The following is a 14,287-nucleotide window of genomic DNA, read 5'->3' as shown; positions in this document are numbered from 1 at the left end:
CGCAAAAATCATCTTAAGAGCCTGGGAATTATAAACATTTTTTAAATTATACAAATACATGTAAGATGTGAAAAAATGAATTTATACAACCAGAGAAATTTTAGATTCAACCAAAGTATTTGTACTCACTCAAAGTGTTTGTTTTCTTTGTAGATGTGTCATTACTGTGTGTCGGGTTGAGAGTGCCAGTGAGATATTAATGTTTTTTGTCTATATATGTTGGATTTTGAAGGAGTGAGGAAGAAAGTAGGATAGGTCATAGAAAAATGGATTGATTTCCCTACTTTTTTTTAAGGAAAAAGACTCAATTTATTTTTATATTTTCCTTGCGCCCTTGAATTCTTAGGATTACCCTTAGGCTAAATTTCTCCAGCTGCATAAAATGAACGCAGCCATTAGATTTAGTCGTGCCTTTGTCGGGTCCTTGATTTCCTCGGAATCTTGGCAAATTCCTTTCCGAACCACTTAAAAAATTGGACTTCGAGCGAATAAGAAATTCAGAAATTCGATAGCCGGCAAAATAGCTCGAAAATCACCAAAGCCACCAAAGTAGAGGCAAAAACTTTAAAAGCCTTAATTGTTGACGTAAAGACGTTTCAATAGAATTGTGAGCTCTCTTCGATGGTTTATGCAACTATCATTATCTCGGTAGAATCACGCTAGAAAACTTCAGGGATCATGTTTTGCCCAACGTAACTCTTTTTGCACGGAATATTCAACGAATATTTCTCATTTCCTTGGAAACAAACCCGGGTAAATTCACTACTGAAACCCTCAAAAAATTATGTCATGGAGGAATAAAAAGCGGAAATCCTTAGCCGAAAAACAGCCAAAAAAGCAGACTACTCATCAAAGCCAAAAACAGCCCTTAAGGTGGCCATTCACGATCGCTCCAAGCAGGCCAAACGGAGCGACGCCATTCCAAAAACCACGTCAATGGCAAAACTGAACTGGTGTGCCCGGCTGTGCCGAATATTCGACCGGTCCAAACTCCATCGCGCCACTCCAAATATCTACGGCGCGACGACGGCATGGCGCGTTCGTGAATGGGAAAACCTGGCGTGGAGGGTGGGGATTTTGGCGCGGTGGCCTGGTCGTGAATGGGAAAACCCTCGTTTTTTTGGCGCAGTCTCCGTCTTTCTGTCACTGAGCAAACATCTCCGTCGTACATTCTCAAAAAGTCAAAAACGTTTATTCTTTATTGGTAATGACATCCAATCGAGATTTTATTGTTGAGGTGATTGAATTGTATGAAAGTTTACCATGTTTATGAAAGTGGTGGACAATGATTATATTACCACGATAGAAATAAAAGAAATTCGATCCTCAACCAGTTGGTCGACGTTTTCAAAACAAAGGATACAAATGCAATGAGAGATGCGGTATTGATAACCCCTAACAATGATCAGAAATCGTAGTAGAGAACTTAAGTTCTTTGTAGTTCATCCCTGTAGCGAGAAATCGTAATGTGGTTGCCAACCTTTCATGTAGTGATGATTTCTCTCATGACTGTCTTTTGTTTTCTAATCAAGGGGGTAACAAGCTGGAGTAAATATAAATAAGACGTTAATCTTTTTTTTGTAAGGTTTTGGTTGAAATGAAAAAATAGTGTCACGAGGGGATTCGAATCCACGACATTCGGCTAAATACGCCGCTGCGCTAACCACTTGAGCTATCCTGACTTCGATAGTTCGATCCACTCGGGCACCAACTCCCCATCTCAACCTACAACCTTTCGAATTTTCTCTCTTTTTGCCATTTTTTGGTGTCGGAGAGGATCGAAGTCACGATAGCTCAAGTGGTAGAGCAGCGGCGTATTTAGCCGAAGGCCATGGATTCAGATCCCGCTCGTGGCACTAGCTTTTTCATTTCAACCAAAACCTTACAAAAAAGATTAAATAATTGAAAGAAGTAATTTGGTCAATAGAACACTAAATATAATGAATAAATAAGACGTTTCATCCATCCTTAAATAGTTCCTCCAATCAGCGGGTTCAAGGGAAAGTTCTTTCATCAAATTGATATGGGTATTACGGCTTCTGTTCAGGAGCCACTACTTACACCATTTTCTCTTCGATTTTTTGCTTTTAATATGTAAATAAACAGAAGGGTAGGAGAGGAGATCGTCATCCATTTTGAGAAGGTAATTCACTGGTTGACGTTCGGAGCGACTGGCTGTGGAGCGGTCGTGAATGCCTCTCAACTTTTAGGCACTCCAAATGGAGCTGTACGGCTTGGCGCGGTTCCATTTGGAGTGATCGTGAATGGCCACCTTTAGAATATGGAAATCTTAATACCAAATAACGTATTTGGCAAGATCTAGTTGCGTAGAGAATAGGCATGAGGAGCTTTTTTATTTACAGTTATGTTTGCACAGCTTAAATTAAAAATATACTTAACAACATAATACAAGAATTAATTAAAAAAATTAATAAATTGTAAGTATACATACCGAGTAGAGATAGAGGTTCGTGTCATATCCAGACGACGTTTCCTTGGTCGAGAAAGCCTGATCATCGTTGCCATCCCCTGAAACAAAACGAAAAAACTAAAGACTAAATAAATATTAATAACCATCCAATTAATTATTCTTTTTATCAAAAGTATTTGGTTGAGGTGAAAAATTACTGTCACGAGCGGGATTCGAATCCACGACCTTCGGCTTAATAAGCCGCTGCTCTAACTACTTGAGCTATCGTGACAAGTGGTAAGAGCAACGGTGGATTGAGCCGAAGGTCGTGGGTTCGAATCCCGCTCGTGACACTAATTTTTCATCTCAATTAAATTCCTTAGATAAAAAGAATAATTGTATGTACTACGAGGGGGCTCACTCTTACTGTTGCGTTCTGACCGTTATAGTGTCGGTTCCACTGTTGTAATCTTTTACAGTAAAACTTCCTTTTTAAAAAGTCTCTTCCGCAGAGCGGTTATTTAACTTGGATTTAAATTAATAACCTTATCGTACAGGAAATCGACACATTACTGGTTAAAACGAGAAGGGTACAAAATGGAATCACGACAATCAGGCAAGAGAAACTACACAAAAAATATCCTTAGATCGACCCTTTTATATGTACGGTAAAATTATATACTTTTTGTGATATAAAAGCGACCTTACTTGAGAGTTCAGATATTGGTAAATAACAAAAAAGTGAAATTACGATGTGAATTTAACGAAATACTTCAACAGTACGTTTTGTTTCTGATTTGTATTGTAAATTNATATATGTATATATAAGGAGTAAGCTAGTTTGTTATGTTCTTATGTCACTGGAGACTTCATGAGTTTGTGGATCCTTTCATCTTGGTAAATAATTTTGTTATCTCCGACCACCATTTTCTCCGCAAGGGACTTTGACTGTTACACTATCAAATGATGCTCCTCCACCCCTAGGAAAACCCATAATATTGGGTTGGATTCTCGGATTGAATCAATTATTCGTAAAACGGCCTAACAACGTAATAGAAATCAATAAAATCACTAAACTAAAAAATATCCAATCATGTTTAAAATATTCGCAACCTGGGTGATTTTTGTTGAATAATGGTTTTGGTATTTCAGATAGCAAAAGGAAATTCCATGAGATTTACGGATCAAAATGAATTGTTCATGAAGATAGTAAAATTCAAAAATTTTATCTGACAGATCCGTCAGACCATGAGACGGTGGAAAAAGAAACAAGTGCTGGAACGTTGGATGTTGAGGAGAAAGCTAGGGTTAGTTGGTTAGGGTTCAGGGATAGCTTGCAATGTTGGAAACGTATTCGGATCAGATCCTCCACGAATGGCATGTCTAGGTCTATGTGATTCTTTAGATTGGTGACATACCTAGATCACCGGATGCGTCACATTTCAGATTGAAAAAATTGGGTTCGTTGGATGTTGGAGGACACAGCTTGGACTCTGACCAAATAGGTATAATGAGTGATATATATGTAAGCGCTTAATTAATTATGTAGGCTTAGCGTAGATCGGTCCTGGTAGGTGTATGAATTGTCTATAGCTTTCGTTGTTCTGGAGTTCTTGTCTTTTTAGTCGTGTATGCGGGGTCTATGTTATCTTCTAAGTAAAGTCCAACGAAGAGGATTTGGAACATGACGTGGCTTAAAGTTACAGGGATTTTGTTTATGCGCACTAGTGGGCTCTGACACTGTCATGATTTTGTTTTCCTTCCCAAGCTCAAGCCTGGATAAAGTCACAGAAAAACGGGTTTCCACTCCTGTTGGCTTTCTCCATGGTTTGGACAGAACTTGTAACCAATCGATTAAGGCCGTCGATTTTCAACTCTCGCTTTCTGTAGGTCCTATTAATAAATGTTCGAAACTACAAGGGTTTTCCCTTTTACCGTGGTCGTTATTTCCCACTCATTTCTTTTATGATATTGTATGAATCACATCTCTGAAGTGAAGCGTTCAATAGTTTGGAAGTTCACTGTTCTTTTGTTCATGAGAATCCGTTGTTTTTTCACCATTTAACATTTTCTTCTCAAATAAATAAGACAGTGAAACGTTCTGTCTGAAGGCCGAAAAGCAAGTATGTATTCAAATCCCTATAAAACATCGGATCAGAATTTCCTTTTCCGATCGGCCTTCGGTGGAGCGCATATTTGCTGACGAGTCTCGGTTTTAACTCAGCTGAAGTGAGCCTAAAGTGCTTCCGCAACCTCTCCCCCTCACAAAGCCCTCGGATTTATGGGAAAGTTATGTGCCCTATATATACAGACTATCAGTAACATAACAAGCCCACCCCCTCGGGTGGTTGTTTGTAGCCGGCGTTAAGTGCCACAAAGGCCTTCAGTGATCGCTGAATTCGTCAAAACCCGGCTGCCTGGTATAAAACTGTAATTTACTTGTTACATATCTAAATATTAAACAAATTGGATAATGGTGTTTGTAAAATTACGGTGTATTGAAATACAAAAAATTGAACTTATTAACATAATCAGATATTAAAAATAAGAAAAAGAAAACAAAAAGAAAGAAAGTATAATTTCAGTAGAAGTCAAAACTTCAAAATAGGCAAAATTTTCATCAATTAAATTGTTTTTAAAACCACTTATCCCAACCGAAGTCTAGCAAATAATTCGCGTTCGCCAAAAGAAAGGCAGTCCTAGGTATGACATAATAACCAAGAACATCTTTCTTAAACTTTCTACCAAATCACTAGCCTCCCTGACAACCTTTGCAATGCCATCCACACATTAACGCACGTCCCCATCTTTCGGAAATTCTGTCATCAGTATGATCTACAAACTGTAGATGCAACCGATCACCCAACCTACTACCGTCCCTTCAGCCTGCTTCCCACCATTGGAAAAGTGCTCGAGAAGAATCTTTCTCGAGGTATGTCGTGCTAATCGAGAAAGATCGCTAAAATTTCCTAAACCCCGACAACCCAGAAGTTATTTAAGAAAAATATTGTTTTTTTGGACCACAAATTCCCAGCAACTGAATTTATTTGGCAATAATATTGTAGGTTTATGCCCGCTTTGTACAATACATTACTCAACTATGCACTATCATCATTACACGATTCAATTTAATTGCACAAACCCGATTGTTGTGCAATAATATTGTACTTGTATGGGCTGCCTCTACTTTTTTTTGAAGCCCCTGTGCGCAATAATATTGGAAATCCATGGGCTGCATTAAACCTTATTCCCCATCACCAGTTCCCATCCTCTGTTATCCCTATGATCCACAAACCTAAAAAAAAAATCAACTGATTATCCAATCTCCACCGTCTCATCAGCCTGCTTCCCAACATTGGAAAAGTGCTCGAATCAAACTACCAACCATTTTAACACTCTTAAACCTCATTCATGCCACAAGTTCCAATCCTTTGTAAATACTCTGACATCCCTATGATCCACAAACTGGTCAGCCTCTCTTCTTCATAATTTCTTTTGCTAATTTCTTCGTACTGGAGAAACCATTTTTGTTGTGTAATGTTCTGCTGAGAGCTTCCATGATTGCATTTTGCTCGTGAATGAGCTTGAGCCAGGATTCTCGAAGATCAGCGTAGAAACTGCACTCCAATAACACGTGGGTACCAGTTTCATTGTCACCGCACAAACATAACGTGGAGTCTTTTAGTGAGAACTCGCCTGAACGCAAAGTCACCATGATCAGTTGGCAGCTGTGTTGTAGAGTGGTCAAGTTCTATGTGCTTTAATCTCTGCCTCCGCTGTATACTTGGAAATATGCTATGCGTCCATTGACCTTTTGTTGTCTCATCGATGTTACCAGCAGTCGTCCATCCAATTGCTTCCTTCTCCGAAGTGCTACGAATGCAGGGTTCTCGTCCGTTCGCTATTTTCCCTTCCTTAAAAGAACCGTCCTGCAGGCTTCCTCAACAATATTACTATACCCACGAAAAACAACGTACATTTCTTAGGATTGCACTTAGAAAAACTTGAACCCACACACTAGACTTAAACGTGTAAACTGTATACAGAGTAAATATAAAATGATCAAACTGCTAGACATCTGTATCAACTTACACTACAGAACAAAAAGGCTGTGTACTGCACTACTTGCACCCATATGAACTTATGGCCTAAAACTTCTTGTCCAATTATGAAAAATGATTCAATTTTTTTGTACTTTTAACTAAGAAAACAGGAGTGAGATTTTTTTCATTCATAATCCGAGGTACATCCCATCTCAAGGGTACGTTGAAAGGGGCGGGGACTATAGGTCCGCACACTATATAGGAACAGCTCTCGGCCGCGTTGGTCGAAGTTTCCCCTCCATCCGACTAGCGCTGCGGTTTAGTGTTGATTTTGCATTTCCAGGAGTCTCCACGCCACAATCGTTGGCTTCGTCATTACAAATATGGCGTCCGAGAGAAGCCGAATATACCCGAACTCAACGAATTCCGACCGCCCCGGCGTACACTAGACGGGTAGCGCGCCGCCCTAGCGACCTAGTGTGCGGGGTTACATTCATTTCAATGTATTCTTCTTGGGGGGGTCGGTTCCGCGCCGCCCCACCGACCTAGTGTGCGCCCAGCTTTATACCTCCGTTTCCCCCAAGACCAGGGGTTTTTCAAGTTTTAAGTGAACGTTAGTAATACTGAGTTAGCATAAAAGACGAATACACAACTGATGGCCTTCCGATTCTTTTAGAAATCCCTCGATAGAGAAAATGGTAGACATTATTATTCGATGTGATTATAATAACAGATCTGGTTGGTAGTTGATTTTTACAAGGTCGATTTCGGTTTCTGTTTGATTTGATGCGTTCTTGTATTGATTTAGCCGGATGTGCATAACTTCAGCACCATAACTGCAGCATGTGGTGCAACTTTCTCTAGGTGGTTAATTGAACAAACCGACGTCAGAAATGAATGTAATAACAAATAAAAAGCAAAAAGGTGACTGATTTATTTAACTTTTAATGAACCAATGATATTTGGAGGTAATTTTCGCTTATTACCGTATCCTGAAATCCTAGGAAACCAACCGCCGCTAGAGTAGATAGTGAGGTGCAGCAACTAGTTCTAGGAAGTCAATCGGATAAAAGCTGGTGTTTCACAAGGGAGCATTCTTGGTCCCATCCTTTATCATTTATACTGCTGATCTACCTATACAGCCTAATACTATCATCACTACCTGAACGGACTACGCGGACGATACTACAATTTTGTTCTTTAACTCGAATTCTAACTACGGAAAACCTCTAACATCCAAGAACACCTTGAGCTTACCGGAAATTGGTGCAAAAAGTGGAGGACAGGAATGAATGAAAAAAGTACAAGTATATGTATATGTACAGGGGACAAATGAAATAATTACTTGAAATTTTTTCTTCTCTTAATTCGAATTTAGGAAATTTTACTATGGTGTCTTATATTCTTACCTATTGAATATTGAAACTTTTCAATATAACAAATTGCCTTGATAGAATAAAGACGCCCCGTCCCGATAAAACAGTGGTTTTGTGAAATCAGAAAGTCGTCCAGATTTCCTATTTCCCTTTTTACGCCTTTCAACGGGTGGTCCTTCCCTTTCAGGCACCGACCCTAAATTCCTGTAGCGCTACGTGACTCAATTGCAAAGCGCCAATTTCCGAAGCTGGTGCCCTTCTAAAAGTTGAATTAGCCTCTAGTCCATTGATGGGATCAAAATACAATAGTTTATGCTAGGGATTTTATTGCATTTGTACTATATTTCGTACTCTCTCTTTAGGCGGAAAGGAATTTTTCCATTGAACTACGCGTTTTATTTTATGCAACACCTGTAATAATTTTCTTCTTATATCACAATATCACTCAAAAAAGATTTAATAAGTTTGCTACAAAATAGATTGAGTGGGTATGCATTTAAAAAATCAATATATAAATAAAATAATAATCAAAAAGGTAAATGAAAAGCCATATCATAGACTAGATTATTTAATTTTCATCCTATATGTCAATCTGCCAATGGGCTCTGGGTTCAGCTAAAAGTCATCTCACAAGAATGAGAATGAACACTGTCGCTCCATGGTTCACCTAGAACTCAGTGCTACATTGGAAATCTCCAATGTCAAGGGATCCTACAAGCGAATGCCAAACCAATCGTCTACTTGATGACGGTTGATAATGACAGTTTTTTTGTTTTTTTTTTCTGGGGCTTCCGACATCTAGGTCATTTCAGCCCCACTAAGTCCATATTCTATATTCTATACCCTTCAAACACAACATTCATACAAATAAATACATTCATACACTTAAATACATCCATACAGTACACTCATTCCGTTTGGTCGGTGGACATTCTTACGTTCTCAACGTTCGAGTGGCGATGATGACGTTATATTTCACCCTCACCCCTCGCCATTCATGCTAATAAATACATGCACTCAGACAAAACATATAGACTCAAAACATAAGACATACTATATACAATAGAAAACCCCAATTTCCCCTAAAAAGCGGAACAGGGGACTCTGAAACTCGCTACCGTGCTCGAGGACTCTTCTTAAATCCGGCGGCATGCCTACACGCTCTCTGTATGGAGCCAATGCATGACATGCCTCTATTATGTGGGACACATCGAGCAACCTTTCTCTGCATAAGGGGCACCTGCGCGGGCTTTGGCCCAAAAGCAGGTGCCCATATCGTTGACAGTTATATTGCAATTTGAGTCTTACAGTACCATCACCTATCAATAATAAATCTAAAATTATTATCTATTGATTTAAATTTTAAGAAGTACTGATACTCTGTTTTCTGGTCGAGCCTTCAGGATAATAATTGAATTGTACTCGAAATCAAGTACAATGTGAGTTAGATATTGATCCTCATTTCGTTTGTTCAACATTATTGTAAAATTCTGTTCAGAATAATTCAGTTATTGTATATGAAGACCTGAGTTTACTGGAATATAACGTATATAATATACAGCGAAAACAACTATAAACGGGCTGTTGTTTTCTCTCCATTTCGACCACTGTTATACCAGACAAAGAGGAGACGTGCCACCTTTCATCGGGTCGTCTCCTCAACCGGAAACGATTTTCTACCAAATAGTTGCTATAAAGTACAAAAAAATTATTACCTTCCATAGGACCCAAAAGTTCATTCACATTTCCTTATCCTTGGAAAAATCATTGTTGCCTATTTTCCTTTGTTTTATTTATGGCAGATCAAAACACATATAAGAATCCGACAAGGGCTTTGTATTTATAAACCACGGAAGCGGAAAAACATTGATACATAACATCAGCCAAGGAAACTGGAAACTTTTCCATGTAACATATTTTCCGTTGCGACTTGCTATTTATAACACAGTATATGGATATGTTCACTACTTTAATTCGTAGTGTAATGTTTGTTCTTATGGTTTAAAAACTAGAGCCGTCATTCAGACATCATATTCTAAAAAGCTATTACGCTTTTGATCATAATATTTTTTTGAATATAAGACTGTGCATTGTTTTCTATTAAAAGACACGTTTTACGGACTTGGGAGAGAAAAATCTACTCTGATTTTCATCAAATTGCTGATCCAGTTTAATAGCTTTTTCCTTTTTTTTTAAGATGTTTATTTTATTTATTGCTATCTGTACTAATATACATTGAGCAAATAGCTAGTTATAAACAAATCTGACAGACCTGTCAGACCAGGAGGCAGCAGGGAGAGAAACCAACTTTTATTTAATTGGGGGGGGGGAGTTAAAGTTAATTCGGTGGGTTAGATAGAAGGTCACGAGGCCATCGTCGTTTTAAACGGCGTGGAGGATTGTAAGGGTGAGATGTTGAGGAAAGAGTTAGGACTGGTGAGTTAGTTTCCTTTTTAAGTAAATAAACAGCTGAAAAAGCGACTTTTAGTTTTTCCGACTTGCCCACACCATGAATGAATTATATACGACACAGCATGACTGTCTAACATTTAAAAGACTTTAAGATAAAAATACCTAATGATAGATATAGTTCTTCCTAAAGAAACAGTTTGTCATCCAAAAAAGCTGGAAGAAAAATCTTGACTCTTCTTACAGCCGAGAGAGATGAATAAAAAACTGCAATATTCTAACAAAGTGAATTATATATTTTTTATTACGTAATATATCAAATAAATATTTAAAGGATTTGATGTGAATGTTTTTCAAAATAAGGCAACTCGGTGGGCGAGTGGTTGGTGTCCCCCCCTTGCATTGGCAACGTTAGCGGTTCTGGTTTAGAATCTCGGCACAGCCCATGGACTTTTAATTGCAAACAGTAAGAAAAAATATTTTAAAATGGTTTGATGCCTTTTTCTCGACCCTCAATGGGTAGTTGAACGCGATGATCTTCTGTAGGACAGGAATTACATGTACTTTCAAAAACTTATAAAATTAATACTTTTTATTCCAATATAAACCTACCTGATGATTTTGAAGCTTTTACTATTCCTTTATTTTGTTCTATTTATAATTTTATCCCCTCATTTTTAGTACGTGACAGAACAACATTCGCTCGTTCAATAAATGTTTCTCCGTCTCTCGTGAAAACCCTACCACCGTTGTACAGATCCTTTTATCCCGTCTTTCTTTATAGAATTTACAGTGTCCTTTCATGATTTAATTTATGATTCTGAGATTAATCCTTACGCTCTTCTTGTACGTTCTAGGGATGTAAAAGTTCTCTGGTTGCGCTTGGCCCTTTCTGAGGGATTTCATATAAATCCTTTCCTGCAGAAATGCTGGGTTTAGCAGTTCTTTTTTCTCCCCTAAGCTACTATATAAATGCATTTCTGAATTAGTATATAGAATTAATTAAAAAATCTTGACTTTTAAATTTAATTTAATTTTAAGATTTGATTAAAGGGGTAGCGTCCCTTTTTCAGATCAAAATTACATTCTTTAACATACATATTTAAAAAATTAAAATACAACATTTTGTGGCCATAATAAAAATGCACTCACGAGATTTAGAGCTTTAAAAAAGTGATCTAAATGAATTTTTGAAAGTTGCGAATCATTCTGGTGTAACCAAGCTTTGATTAACCTGCAACTCGTCACCCCTCATGCTGTTTAAGACTCATTTTTTATTTATATTCCAAGTCAAAACTACCTTCCTAACAGAAATATCGTTTATCAAATAGCGACTAGAAGAGGAATAAATTTTTTTTTAAACGGCAAAAAAAATCAAACTCTCCTGAAATGTAGTTTTTACCTTACGGCACATTTTTCCGCCGAACCTCTTCATTATATTGAAATGATTTTTGTTCATGTCGTAGAGCAATAATAGGCAAACAATCATATATCGCTATATATCTATAAAACACCCTGAGAGGAGAGATAAAGGTTTTGTAAAACGAAAAAAATTGCAAAATGTTTCAACTTTAGGTTGTTGCCAAAAATTAACGATTCATTATTTTTTGAAAACCCTAGCTACAAATTCGTAGTATAATGAGTAAAACGAAAAAAAAAGGTTGAGGATTGAATGAATATATTTTGAGAAAAAGTTGTACCGAAAAATGGTAACCTTTTGCACTCTCTTTGAATCACTAAATGGCGTTGTAAATTTTCAGAAATACTGTAAAATTGTAGAGTTTCATGTATAATTAGAAAGTAAAGACTTTTGGATAAAGAAATATTTATCAAAATTAAGACCCATCGAGAAGAAATGGAGTTAAACAAGAAAAGAGGAAAGAAACCAGCGCTTCTTCCAGAAAAATAAACGGTTCAGCTACTCCGTTAGCAGCCATCAAGGAAAATATAGGCCGAAAGTAGAACAGAAATGGGGGTCGTTTTCATAAATGACACAGGAAAGCTTCATATTTCACTGCTGATGAGGCAAAAAACAATTCAATTGAGCAGAGCTTTCCTACTTACAACCAGACAAATGGGTCTTAAGATAGTGAAAAAGTGGGAAAAGGATGCTAAGATGGTAAAATATTTAATGAAAACGGACATCGTTTCTTAAAAATATCTCAACGACTGGAAAAATGTAACAATAAAAATTAAAAAAATGGTAGTATGAAAAGAGGATGGTTTTGAATATCTCATTTCCATTGAGTTTTGTCCCAAATGTTCTTAGAGATATTTTGTACAGGGGAAATTGGCGAAAAGTAAAACTAAAGTAACTTGTTTAAGCGGCAGCAGTTCTCTTGAAGAAGACTACAATCACTCCCACAATCCACTACCGGCGTTAAACATCAGAAAGATCACAAAAATGTGAATATTGATAAATCGTAATTATACTTTCCTCTTTCTCTCTCTATTTTTAATCTTTTTTGTAGTTAAAAGCCCAAAACTGATCAATAAGCAAAAAGGTCGATAATTTATAAATAACAAGATCAAAAGAATAAGGTCCGTCCCAAACCCTCTTCATGCTTGCTAATTCTGGCTTTTAATGAGGGGAAGCAGGAAATGATCCAAACTTTTATTCAATTATGTCGCGTTTGAAAGGGGCCATAGTTAAGAAGGTTCAATCAAACGCTTCGTCTCAGAAAACTCGAATAACCGGAAAATAAAATCGGACACTATTCGGCACCCGAGAGCGCCCCCATGAACCAAAGATTCTTGAACCTTGATACAACGATCCCTTTAACAATTCGTAATATACCACTCGATTGAAACATAGGGTAACATGAGCTTTTAGGCCTATTTCGAGATTTATGAGAAAAGTCATGACACGATTGATAACGTCTTTGATTTTTGACTTTTGTCAGTGTTCTCTCTTTGAACACACTTGTACGGAAAACAGACCCCGGTGACCCAAAAACATCGAAAATCTATTTCATACTGACTATAGTTAATAAAACCCTCACCGAAACTGGTAACACATTGCTACTAAACTCGAGAACTCACCACGTTGCCTTAATCGACCATGGTCTCGCGGCCTCCTGGCCCCTTAATCCCTCACACTGAGTGCCAGCATTGGCTGGTTTATCGTGGCATTGCTCCTCCGGGTGCAGCGCCGGTGTTAGTGTTACTGCTGTGACCATGTGAAAAAAGTTTGGGATCATAGCGCACACTCACAAGAAAAGTGACAGAAGTCGAAAAATTATGAAAACTGGATTATATCGTTTTTTGAAGGTTCGGGTGTGATGCTACAGGAAAAATAATACAATTGTAGGTGGACCCTTAGCTGCTAGGCAGCACTATGTGTCACTTTTGATTTGGCGGTAACGTATTGTCACCAAACTTCGAAGTTTGGAGATGTCCTTTGAGCACTCTCAACAGCCCGCGATACAATGGGGCTGAACCCAACATCTATCAAAAATTAAACCCAACATAATCCAAATTGTGCAAGCTAAAACAACCTCACTCTTCCCATGAGTTCATTAATCATTAATGTACAAATTATTACTTTTGAATTCGGCTCGAGTTTACCTACCTTTTGATTGTGTTCTGTCCAATTTGATTTTTGTATTCCGGATTTTGTAAATAAAGTTAAGCATGTCAATTTAATGTTTGTTTTCATAGTGATAATAAGCTTATACATTATTTGATAATTTTAACGATATTTTTAATGTTTTAGTTACATTATTTTTAATAATCAATAAAACCTCTATTTCAATAATTAATTTTGTATTTTAAATAAATAATTAGCCATGACTCCAGGAGGAAAGCACATTTGGATCAAAAATAATTTTAGTAAAACTTACTTCATGGATATTTATGCTCGTTTGTTAGGTTTGTATGTTGTCTGTTAATATCACCAACAAATTGTTCGAGCAAACAAACTAACTTAAATTACAGAGTCCCAATATATGCAAGAAAAGTGTCACAACTCAAAAAAGGGGTTGTTTTTTTAAGGGTAGTACAGCTGGATTTTTAAAGTTTTGTGTTTTTGCTTATCTTGGACAAAAGAA

The 14,287-nt window shown here is 37.3% G+C and overlaps 1 protein-coding gene across 9 annotated transcripts in view; it reads right to left on the bottom strand.

Annotated features, from left to right (window-relative positions):
* The window catches only part of LOC106668556 (solute carrier family 12 member 6), a 468,955-nt gene that overhangs the window by 43,896 nt on the left and 410,772 nt on the right, over nucleotides 1-14,287 (bottom strand). For all 9 annotated transcript variants that reach the window (XM_014397420.2, XM_014397419.2, XM_024225292.1 and 6 more), the window contains one exon: nucleotides 2,453-2,529. In XM_014397420.2, the coding sequence (XP_014252906.1) occupies nucleotides 2,453-2,529 (77 nt within the window). The remainder of the gene's footprint in view (nucleotides 1-2,452; nucleotides 2,530-14,287) is intronic.

Source organism: Cimex lectularius, unplaced genomic scaffold, assembly GCF_000648675.2.
Source record: "Cimex lectularius strain Harlan isolate CLEC.00 unplaced genomic scaffold, Clec_2.1 scaffold21, whole genome shotgun sequence".
In the NCBI taxonomy this organism is placed as follows: domain Eukaryota; kingdom Metazoa; phylum Arthropoda; class Insecta; order Hemiptera; family Cimicidae; genus Cimex; species Cimex lectularius.
Note: the sequence above shows the minus strand (reverse complement) of the source record. Positions and strands in the feature narration are given on the sequence as shown.